The 12,419-nt window shown below is 47.0% G+C and overlaps 1 protein-coding gene across 1 annotated transcript; it reads right to left on the bottom strand.

The window, feature by feature from the left end:
* Positions 1-74: 74 nt before the first annotated feature.
* wasf3b (WASP family member 3b) lies at positions 75-10,912 on the bottom strand. The gene is made up of 9 exons (XM_080515403.1): positions 10,796-10,912; positions 5,814-5,970; positions 3,858-3,992; positions 3,542-3,695; positions 2,214-2,331; positions 1,935-2,116; positions 1,568-1,840; positions 1,126-1,433; positions 75-840 (listed from the first exon to the last, which is right to left on the bottom strand). The coding sequence occupies exons 2-9, from the start codon at positions 5,944-5,946 to the stop codon at positions 683-685; spliced, it is 1,461 nt and encodes a 486-aa protein (XP_080371529.1). The 5' UTR covers positions 5,947-5,970; positions 10,796-10,912; the 3' UTR covers positions 75-682.
* Positions 10,913-12,419: the final 1,507 nt, after the last annotated feature.

Raw genomic sequence — 12,419 nt, forward strand, 5'->3', positions numbered from 1 at the left:
TACAAGGTTCAGTGTCGCATATACTTGACCCCCCCCCACCCCCACCCCCCCCCTCCCATTTCACCTCGGCCCGTCCCACACGGGTGTTCCAACCTGCAGCAGAACTCGTCTGTTGCGTCCAGTTATCGTTATCTACAGGTTAAAAACCAGCTTCATTACCGAGAGCATAGTGGTTCAGTAATAACATTTTGAGTTAAAAAAAAAAAAAAAAGAGAGAAAAGTACATTGGTTAGCTCAAGATGACAGTTTCTAATAATTCTAACGCTCCCGAGCTTTGACTATTCATGACGTGTGCAGCTTCACAGGGTGCCTATAGTGTCATAACAGGTGGAGGAAACATCCACTGGCGTGTGTTCACGATGCTCTCAAATACAACCAGCAAACCCAGCGTTTGCTTCAGCGTTCGATCCATGACTTGTCTTTTTACAGTGTTTACGCACCTCGAATACCCCAACCCCCCCAGGTTTCCAGTTTTGGACCATTCAGCTTATATCGACCTACAGCATGTGATTTGTGAGTAGGTGTAGTGTGTGTCTGTGTTTTCCAGCAACAAAAGTCTGCGAACGTGGCACAGTGGGCATTCCTTCAGGTGAGCGCGAGGTCAGCTGACTGCATGTTTTATTTTGTGTGAGTCGTTTCAGTGGTTATCCTATTTCATTTATTTATTCTGTGCGTGCGCGTGTTAATCCGACCAATCGTTCTCCTCCAACTCCGAGTCGTCCTCCGAGTCGGAGTACTCCACCGCGATGCGCCGCGACAGGATGGTGGCCACGTCGTTGCCGACCGGCTCCCTCTTGGCCTGCTGCTCCTGCTGCTCCTGCACCTTCTTCAGCTGGATGCCTGCGTCCAAAAAAAGAAGAACGTACGGCGGCGTTTTAGCCTTAACTCTAATGCAAGTCCCCACACTGAGCCCGTTTACTGGACTCGACACATATCGTGTGTTTTTACTTAATTCAGGCTGTAACAAAACAAACCTGTTGGCCCTTCAATGACTGAATCAGAGTGATGTTATTATATCAGATTTCCTTGCAAAAGTAATTTTAGATACTTTAACTAAGGAACCATTTCAGTAGGGAAACTAATTCAAAACTAAATGGTTCAAAGACATAAATAGAAAACTCGTACCCATACGTATAGCAGCCAGTAGATCACTGCGGGCGTCGTTGACCGCCGCGGACTCGGCAGGCGCAGCCGAGGCCATCTTGTGGATGGCGGCGTGGGAGGCGCCAGCTGGAAGAGGAGGAGGCGGAGGGCCGGGTGGAGGAGGAGCGACCAGGGCTCCGGACACAGGTGGTGGAGGCGGAGCGTAGCCGCCGGCCATCGCGCCGGGAGACATCGGACCTCCGGGGGGCGAAGCGAAGGCCGTTTGGGCAGAGGGGATGAGGGGAGCTGGAGGCGGGGGAGGAGGGCTGGTGTTGGCGTAGCCGTCCATACTGTGGAGGAGACAGCGATCACAGAACGAGTTAACAAGTCATACTTGCACGAGGTATATTTAGGTAGCCCACTAGGGGGCAGCATGAGCTCAAAGTTCTCAACACAGAGCAGGGGCCCTGGCCTTTTCGCTTACTTGTAGTCCATCGGTGGGAGGGACATGGAGCCGCCGTTCATCGCCTCTGTGGGTGGAGGAGGCAGTGGGACCTGGTGGTGGTGAACGCGGCCCAGCGTCCCACCCTGATAGGCCATCATCGCCCTGCCTCGCGCGTCGTGTTCGCCGCCGCGGGCGAGGTGACCGGCGGCCATCTGTGCCGCCAGGACGCTGGGCGGCGGGCCGGAGTAGGTGTGGGCGTGGCCGGCGTGGTTCATACTGTTGGGGTAATGGTGCTGATCCAAGCCGTGGCCCCTGATGAGGGCAAAGAAAAAGGGCAGAAGTTCACGTCGACCCGTCGTCGGGCGAGAGGGCGAGAGGTGAAGGACGGCGCCGCGCGATAAGTGACCTGTTCTCTGGTGACATCGAACCCTCGGACGAAGCCCCTCTGTCGCGGTGGATGGTGTGCCGGTGGTCTGGCCTCAGCTCCTTATCCAGAGCCATCATGTTCCACTCCTGCCGACGGTTCCGCGCCTTGCGCACCTTCTTCACCTCCCTCTGCAGCGTCCCATCGACACAACGCCTCTGCTCCTGGAGGAGGGACACAAGAGGCTTTTGTCTACTCGTTTCTACCACAAATGAACCGGAATGTGCCGACAATCACGACATCTCTCATGCGGCACGTTACCTTCTGCTTCCTCTTTTCTTTCCTTTTGTCCTCGGTGTCCTGCAGCATCTTTTCTTTCCACAGATCAAAGAAGTAAGACGGATCCGTGTAGAACTTAAGCGCCTCCTTGTGATCATCCCTATAGAGTCAAAACACCGAATAAGCTTTTACTCGCGTCTTTATATACATGAAGCTATCCAAAATCTGCTCCTGCTCCAACGTATAATGTTCGACTACACACTGCAGTAGCATCTTATGCTTCCATTTGTGGGAAGTTAGGAATAAAACATGAAGATCCATGAATGTTGCAGAAGTGGAGGCGGCTGATGGAAGAACACGAGTGAAATTATGTGTGGGCCTCGTGCATTTTTATTGAAGGCGGTCGAGCTTTTAATGAAAGGAGGAGAACGTGAAAAAAGCAGAGAAAATGTGGAAAATGTGCGCGAGGTACTCGAGGTGAGAAGGATTTTCTGGTGGAGCCAGACTGGCTGAGTACAGAGAGATATGCAGCCAAGTCCTGGAAAGCACAGAATGTATAAGAGCAGCTTCCAAATGTAGCAGCAAATATATCCGATCTGCTTTAGTTGCCAATGTGATTCAGAAAGTAACACTAGAAATCCAATTAAAAGATCTCCTGATATGCATGTGCCATGTTCAGACTCATTTGACAAACCTACTTAAAGAAAACCAGCGTAGACCTCGGGACTAAGAATGATTCATCGTCACAATAATTTCACTTTACTTCGAACCAGATAATCTGCAATGATAGTCTGTGGGTGATGGGTTACATCATAATAGATTTGATATAAAAAAAACAGACCCAGACACAAATCACATCACAAAAGACAAAAACACATCTATGATAATGCTGCGTTGTGAAAATAATTTCATTTAGGAATACAGTCTCCTTGTGTTTGAAAATACATTACAAAATGAGCAATCAGAGGTGTCTGATGTTTCTGGATCACCTCTCAAATTTAATGGATTCTCCCACGGCCTAATATCTATCTATGGTGGAAATTTTGTCAAAATCCATGCAGTAGTTTCGACGTAATCTTATTAAAACTCATACAGACAAACAAATATAAGCCAATGATTCTATTACGTAAATATAATTGAATTGAAGAGCGCACCTCAAATGCTGGTAGATAAACTACAGCCACAGATGACACGAGTATTGAGATCTCTTTTCAACAATCTGTTTTGTCCCATTAAATCCTTTTTCTAGAAAATAAATAAATACCCAGAAACAACCTGCATCGCTGTGGGTGATGGGTTTACAGTGCAGGAGTTGATCTGGACTGAAATGCAAATCTATTTCTGTCGAGGTGTGAGTCCGCATCACCGACCTGTAAGGCGAGAGGATCATGAGAGGTGGAGGCTTGTCACTCAGGTTGTACATCTCTTTGACAGGAATGGGAACGCTGCTCTTGGACACCACCTGCTGGTCCTGAGTGGTAGAGCTCTTAAAGGCCTTCCTCATGTTAATGTCTTGCAGGGAGACTGACGAGGGGAAAAAAATAAAAAGACTTGTGAAATTATAGGTATATTTATACATGATGACATGTGTGGGGAGGGGGGGGGGGTATGAAATGCATAGACAAACAACTTATAGGACTTTAGAGGGATTAACGGCTCGCTATGCCGTCCCCCTTTTGAACCCACCTTCCTCCACGGTGGAGTCCAGCTGTGTGACCTTCACCGCCAGCCGGTCAATGCGGTCCTGGAGCGAGTTGGCGCGCAGATAGAAGGTGTTGGCCTCGTTAAATAGCTCCCCGAATATGTCCTCCGCGTGTTTACCTGGAAGAGAAAATGAGGCAGGAAATTTGAGAGGAAGGGAGACTTTTAGCCACCACCAGAAGCCAAATGAGTCTCTGCAGAGACAGGGGGTGGTAACGTGACACAACGTGAAGGCTGAAGTCTGAGCAGAAAATGGCGCCTCGCAACCATCCATAGAGCGACGTCGCTCGTGAATAATTTAGTTTGCGCTGAATGCGGTCGTCCAAATTACAGCTGGTGACCAAAAAGCGAGATTATTTTACATTCATGGGTTCAAAGAGAAACGTGACTCTTTGTAAACTGAGGTTAAATTCACTTTACTACAGGTTTTTAGGTTGCATGAGGTGTTATACTGGCTGCAGCCATTGTATTATTCCACTGTTGCCCGCAGAACTTTTCAACATGTGGCTGAGGAACAATTTGGTTTTAGCGCCACATGTGCTTGCTTGTGTTTTGGAGATGAAGACAGCAAATATCTCTGCTATGGAAAACAGTGGGAAGACGACAAGAGTAGCCTTCAAGTGTGAAACAACAACCTCAGCTCAGATTTAATGAGGGCAGGAGCTTTTTTTTTTTTTTTTACTACAAGACTGTAAATCTGAGCAGCAGCGAGACAGAAGGACAGAAGGACAGGGTTTTATCACAAACTTATCGAGATGACAACAGATTAGAACACGGAGTGGGTTTCATTTAGTTCTTTTTTTTTTTTTTTTTCATTTGCACATCAATACTGCACAATAATAAATATGTGGCAGGGCAAAAACATTAGGCTCGGGGCTATTTCTGTCCCCCCCCTACCCCCTGCTGACAGGATGGGCTGGAGGGAAAAACACTGAGAGGAAGGAAGAATCACAGATCTGGCATGCTGAGCCTCCTCAACTCTGACCTCTCTCCTGAGGATCCTTATGGTCCACTCACACACATGTGCTCAGAGCAACGCAGTGTGTGTGTGTATGTGTGTGTGTGTGTGTGTGTGTGTGTGTGTGTGTGTGTGTGTGTGTGTGTGTGTGTGCAGTCTGTAGATACAGCCCGCCAGGGTGAGTGTTTTATATTTAACCCGCACAGCTGCTGTTGAAAGGCCCACTCCCAGTGCAGGAACTCCACACAATACGAGGTGGACAGAATGGATGGCGCCAGGCCCAAAAAAAAAAAAAAAAAGCTGAGGGTTAATTGCAAAAAAAAAAAAAAAAAGCACAGGTTTCAATCGATGCGGAACTTTAAAGACGGCTGGCGTGAGAGCAGGGGGGGGATGGGGTGCGAATGAGGATAGAAGGGCAAAACGGCATCTGCCCGGGACAAACACTCAACACAATGCTGATGAAAGCGTTATGAAATGGGGGGGGGGGGGGGGGGGGGGACTTGAGAAGAGATCGGAAAGAACGATGCCCTCGATTTCCGCGATAACTCTGTCTAATGCGTTTAGGGCGAGCGGGGCAATCGATACGAAAGAAGTTCAGCCGGGACGCAAAATTGCGTTGTTGTACGGTCAAATGTCCACAGCTGGACGGAAGGGTTCATTTTATTTATTTATTTTGCAGCGCTATGTAAAAGGATTACATTTCAACCCTCCGTGTCCCAGCTTGAGTCTACTGTAAGCTCGCCGCTACCCCAGTGACACCCCCCCCCCCCCCCCACAGGCCCTGTAACCATGACAACACGCAAATCAATCACAGCTTCGGGATTAATGATGAAGGCATGTGATCTTGTCCTGCCACAAAGAGGCTAAACACGGCGGGGATCAACACCACGCTCAACGAGACACAGACAAATTGTGTTATTTATATTACACGCCAACACATACAAACTTTCCATAATTTGTGTGTGTGTGTGTGTGTGTCTTACTCAGGCTGCTGAGCTGGCGGATGATGGCAGAGAGCGTGTTGTTCATCACACACTCCAGCTCGCTGCCGATGCCATCGGGCAGCTCGCCCCGGCAGAGGTGACGGGGCTCGATGTTCCTCTTCACCAGCGGCATGGCGAGGCCTCACACCGACACAAACTGTGGAATTGGGAGACGGGAGAGAGAGAGAGAGAGAGAGAGAGAGGGAGCGCACGTTGTTTTGAGCGAGACAAATCCAATAAAGCATAACGATCAGCACCCAGAGGGGGGGGAAAAAAATAAATTAAAAAAATCCATAAACCACAGATTGCTCTCGTAACAAAACTCTCAGGATGACACAACAACCAAATCTCAATACCTCTTTATGATCTGGGCGAGAAAATATGTTAGTGCCATCAGAAGAATTACATCAAAGTGCCAATGGTCAAGATGTTGATTCAGTATACCAAAAAAAACAGTAAAATCGACTCCTAAATGTGATATTTCACCAAATAGTGCGAGATCAACTTCTCCATTTTGATGGCATTTATCGAAATACTTTTGCGAATGAAAATTTCCACTTTCAACTTTTATTGAACAATAATCACATTTCATTTCCCTTTGGTGAGTTTTTATAGTTATGTATAGCTGGATTTATGTGTAGGGTTAATGAGCAGAAACATCCAAATCTTACCGTGTTATCTGCCAGGAAACCGTTCTATATAAAGCAAGTATTCAATATCTAATTAAAGTGATGAGGCACAAAACAACCGTCTTTATTATTCGCCGTCACGGAACTCAAAAGTAAAATCATCTCCGCTTAAAATAAAAGGGTGAAATTGTTCTCTTTACTTTATTATCAGAAAGGACGGCCAGTTAAAAACTGCTTGATGAGGGGGATTTCCATCACATGGTTGTAGAAAAGTGGAAGGTAATGTGAGGTCGACGGCCACAATGCGAGTTGACCGCTAGCGGAGAGGGCGACCAGCGACAGTGTTTTCCCAAAAGCCGGGAGACTTGTGGCGACCAGCAGGGAGATTAAAGCATTAGGGGTAGGAAGATACGGCCTGCCAGCTAATCCCAGGCCAGCTTGTCACCGGCCCAGCTGGAGATCTGGCCGGCAGAGAGCGGCGGATACGGCCGGCGCCCAAAAAATACGAGGAGTGCATCCCAACAGAAATCCACGAGAAAACAAAAGGTGACACAAGCCTGCAAACTTATTCTGGGCAAAAAAAACAAAAACAAAACTGTGGAAAGTCTAAATTAAAGCTCGGACTTAGGGGGGTCTCATCGGACGCTCTGAGCTCTCCGGAGTTCGAAGGACGAAACGGGACGGTCGCCCGAAAACGGGAGAAATCCCGTGGTGCGTCGGAGCGGTGGCCATCTTGTCGAGGTTCTCTTCCTGCATCCTGTTTTTTTTTTGAAGTCCGAGGGCGGCTCCCGTTTTTCCTGGTCCTCCCTGGGTCACATCCCCCCCACCCCCCCCCCCCCCCCCCCCTTCCTCTCCAAACGCTTGGCCAGAAACAAATGCGCCGCTCCGGCCCGAGAGGCAAACCTGGACAAAGCACGGGGACGACAGATGGGAAATCGCACTCGCCTTCTTTCAAGCGCCACCACTTTTAGTAGACAAGCCGGTCAAACGATTCGTTCCTCACTTTTTTTTTTTTACTCTGCAGTAAGGCCAACAAAACATAATCAAGAGAGATGAGCAGGTTGGAGAGTAACGGGATATCTGGCAGTCCGGCCGAGGCTAATAATAGCAGGCAGGTACAAGAAACATCCCTCAGATTTACTCCAACATGCACATATTCAATTATGATAACACAAATACTGTTCCTGCTTTCACTCATGACAGCCACTAACTATCTGCCTTTCCAAACATTTACTAGACTACAGAAAATAAATGTATTGTATCTGCGAGAAGCAACAACGCACTATCCCTCTCCCAGTTGGATCCGACTGTAATTACAGATTTGTGGAGCGACAAATGTCCACAAAAGACAAGATCCCCTTGTGTTTACCACTCCCACCAAGAGAGTCCTCATCTGGCCTCTTGTCCCCCCCCCCCAAAACCCCTCCAGCCTCATGCCAGCATCAGAAAACAAAGGAGTAAAAAAATTACACCCGTCATTAGCTGCCGCAAAAGGAACGCCGGGCTGAAATGAGGGGCTGGTGGTGGCGCGAGAGCGCAACTTAAGTTTCGGGCATAAATGTTTGTGGAAACACTGCATGGAAATGAGGTGATGCAAATGAGAAGATTGCAATGTTTTTGCTTTTCTTTTTGCTGTCTGGCTGGCATGACAATCACATCGACGGAGCGAAATAATGAGCAGGGGAAGGGAGATTGGGGGCGGCGGGGGGGTGGTGGTGGGGGGGGGGGGGGGTGGAAGGGAGGAGGGACAGGCCCTTGTGTGCTTGTGAGAAAAGAGGAAAGTGGCAAGGGAGGGAGAGAGAGAGACGAGCCGTGTGGGATAAGAGTGTGGTTGGAAAAGAGCCGGTGAATAAGACAAGTGTGTGAGACGGGAGAGAAAAGGTTGTAGGGAGATAGAGCAAGTGTGTGTGCTCTTATGTGGGGTTTTTTTTTTGGCAGTGTGTGTGTGTGTGTGTGTGTGTGTTGTGAGTGAGGGGTGAGTGTATCGAGTGGGGGGAAGGGTAAAAAGAGGGTCCTCGGGGAAGCCACTGAAAGGTTCCCGGGACAATAGAGCTCCGTTCACACGGCAACAGCACCAGCTCTCCCATGCATCCTCCCCCCCTTCCTCTTCCTCCTCCTCTTCTTCAACCTTCTTTAAGGCCCCCCCCATGCTTGTGCAATGAAAGCATACCAAACCTCTTCATCCTCCACCCAGTCCGGTGCTAGAAAGGGAGCTTATGCTCCACGGCCCCAGAGAGGATTCTCACGCGTTCCCATGTTTACCGTTTCCACTGTGTGTTTTTTTCGGGTTGTTCAATTAAATCACACTGCCGCATCTCCGCTCGGCCACACAAACGTGTTTGCCGAGGCACGCCAGGTAGCCTCTCGGATGTCCCCATCGCCGCCGTGTAAAACAGCCGCGTCAGCAGCAAGGGAGGTGACATTCGGGCCGCGTCCGGGAGAAACACACACTTCTCCTGTGACTGCTGTGAGACGCCCACATCCCCACAGCCGAGCAGCTACAGGAGGCCTTTTACTCCAGATGTGAGAACTCCATTAACATCTAAGGGATCCTGTGTGTGTGTGTGTGTGGGGGGTCATTACCAATTTATGAGCCGAGCGCAGCTTCTTGTGTTGAAGGCTGTTTTGCTTGTCCTGACGTTATGAATAATGGAACGTGGATTACGTCAGGTCACACTGCCCTAAATATGACGGAAAAATAAATTAAGTACTAAAAAACATAGCAGTGGCTCTACATCCAAGAACGTCCGTCCGCCCCCCCACCCTCCCCTCCCCGTTCCAGTATTACTCAGGGGCACTCATGGTGAAACATTGATGGTGATGGGGCTGAGGATGCACACTGGGTAACGCTGTACAAGAACAGCAAATCCTTCAGGGTACACAAAAGGCCAGGCCTTGATTTTGTCCTCCTCTTCTACTATAGAGACAAAAGGACATCATATCTGCTGGGCTGTACTATAGCTGAAATATATTGGTAAATGACTGCAAGCAAAATTAGAATGTCATGGTATAACTTTTTTTTTTAATGTAGAGTAGATGCCATGGTCTATTTTGCAAATGGTGTTAAAAAGTGAAGTGTTGTGAAAATAATTTGGGTCCCCAAAGGAGGTTGTGGCTGTTTTGTATTTGAAAGTGAAATGAGTGCATTTCAATAATACGACAGCACATGTAAGTAAAATAAAGCCAACGTCTTCGTAAAAATGTGGATATTTTTTACTGAAGGTTTTGTTAACAGCCTGGTAATATGTGCTGGAAATGCAGGTCTCAAATTATACATTGAACTTTGTAATTCCCGATCATTCTAAAGTTGGGATTTATTTAATGCATGTAACATTCGTTTGCTATAATTGGTTCACAACACGGTTTCAGACAAAAGTTTGTCAAGTATTTCACAGGTTTACCTTGTTTGGATATACTGATTATAAAACCTTGACGATTCCACATGTGCACCCTGATGCAGGCTTACAAAACGTTCACAGTATCTTCAAACACACCAGCAAGCCCTAACACCTGCTGGGTAAATCATCAGGATTATTCTTCTGACTTTTTAATGCAAACCTGACCCCAATTTGGATATAATCCTGAAGGGATAATAATATAATAATTCAATGGGCCAGGGAGCTAATTGATCTTTTCCTTTTGCTAATTCTACATGGGAAATGTAGTAATCCAAGCACAAAAACTGGAGAGAAAAAAAACCCAACTGATTTTTTCTGGTTGTTGGTGAGACTAATAATACTAATAACTGTGGATTGCGATGAAGCACACAGTACACACTCCCTTCTCTCTTCCCCACAGGCTGATCTCTCTCTCTCTCTCTCTCTCTCTCTCTCACACACACACACACACACACACACACACACACACACACACACACACACACACACACACACACACACACACACACACACACACACGATCAATCACTGTTCCGCACCGTCGCTTCCCGTTACCGACGGACTGACCCACATCTGTTCATCGTCCCTCGGTCTCCCGTTAGTTTTAATACATGGGATTCAACCACTGACTGCCATTCAACCTGATTTAACACGCCGGTGCACAGCCAGCATCAATCATATGTATGAATCGCTTTAAAGTTACCCAGCAGATAGCGAGTAATATTCACTGTTTAAAGCCCGTTTTTTTTTTTTTCTTTTTTGTTGTTGTTATTTTTAATCCTCAGTTGGGGAGGGGGGTCTGCTACAACTGACCACACAAGCTAGCTCTTGTCCAGTAAGTCGACTTAGTTTCTGGACAAACGAGACCACGGTCGGCGGAAAGACGAAATTCAAATTCAACCATCATGCCAAAGGGAGACATTATTCGCCGTGAAAAGTATGACGAGGCCCTCACCAGCACTTGGAATATTAGAAGAAAGCAGCCCGTCCGCATGTCCCGTTAGGTACTCCTATTAGCTCTGCCATCCTGTGTCCCCCCCAGAAGCCCGTCTGGCCACTCCGGGGAAAATCCTTTGAGGACGAGGGTCCGCCCACTCGCCGCTTCGACCAATCAAATCGCCAGTGGGAGAATTTGCAACGTGACGGACGTTCGAAAGAACCAATCACGCGTCTTGAATAAAGCGACTGACAAGGACGACTCCCCGGTGCTGCGAATGGAGGAGGCGGGGCTACGATTGGGCGTCGCTGAACAGCTTAACGAGCGTTTCTTTTCCTTTTTTTTTTCATGCAGTCTCGTTCCTTGTCAAAATTATGGGTTCCTGAAATTCATTTTGCAGGCCTTGTGGATTATTTTTAGACACGGAGACCTATTTAAACCACAGAGAAAAGCAGAAAGATATAGTAAAATACATTTGATATTAGGAATTCAGACAATGATTCCGAGCTTTCGGGGTGGTGCTGTAACCAGAGCATCCTCCAGGAAGATGTTCACTGAGAGGATGTGCTATATTTAGGTGTGTAGTATTTATGGCCAAAATACAATAAGAGGATGATAACTGTAGGGGAAACCGAAAGGGTAAAGAGTGCAGTCTCTGGTAAAGGCCTGGTGAATTGGAAAAGAGAGTTTTAATATTTGAAATGCTTTTCTATTTCTGGACGAGGAAAACCACAGCCTGCACTTGTTACACAGCTGTCAGTTTATAACAGTTCTTCATAAAGACCTTGTGTCATCCAAGGAAGTGATCAAATGGCTTTCTTGCTGTACAAGTGACTCATAGTGAGGATGACCCACACCATTCTATAATCAGATCCATAAATATATGGATTCATATGGGCGACATTGAGTATCTCAGCTCTGTACACTGAAGATTTATTTTTCCCAACAAGCCTAGCAATTACATAACTTCTTTTTCTCCAAATCTTTAGCCAGCCAAAAGTAATTTGATAAAACTAAAACCATCAATCAAATGGTCCCTTTTAGCATTCGGTTGCAAATCCATTGCAGTAAATAACAGTCAGAAGGCTGGAAGCCAAATACATATCCACACGTCTGGGTTTTTTCCCCTGAAGCTGGAAGTCTGCACTGAAAGGATCGATTCTCATATTTCAAATCAGCGATGATGTACAGACGAAATTCTAAATATTCTCAATTTGAATATACAAGGCATTAAAATACCATGTATTTCATTTAAATTCTAACATAGTCGTATGTTGCCGCAGACTTTGACTCGTCAGACCATTGTACTTCTCAGTTTTCCCTAGTTTTGAGAATGTGTGAATTGTTAGCCTCATTTTACTGCAGCACAATGACAAAGTGTCATTTTCCCGCGTCAACGTTTGGCATGTCGTGCATTTAAATGTGCAAATCTTGAGTGTTTGATTTACTCTCTCTCTCATCTAGAACTATTGATTCTCCGCTGCCCTCAAAGGCCATCTTCACCTCTTCACGGACCAGTGTCTACAACCTCTAGTAATGATTGTTTGAAATATCCCAGCAAATCACAAGTTTCTAAACTACTACCATCACATAGATGCTTGGTTTGAACTTCTGGAGGTCGTTTTTGACAATGAGTACATGT

The sequence above is a fragment of the Blennius ocellaris genome (assembly GCF_963422515.1).
Source record: "Blennius ocellaris genome assembly, chromosome: 19".
NCBI classification, from domain to species: domain Eukaryota; kingdom Metazoa; phylum Chordata; class Actinopteri; order Blenniiformes; family Blenniidae; genus Blennius; species Blennius ocellaris.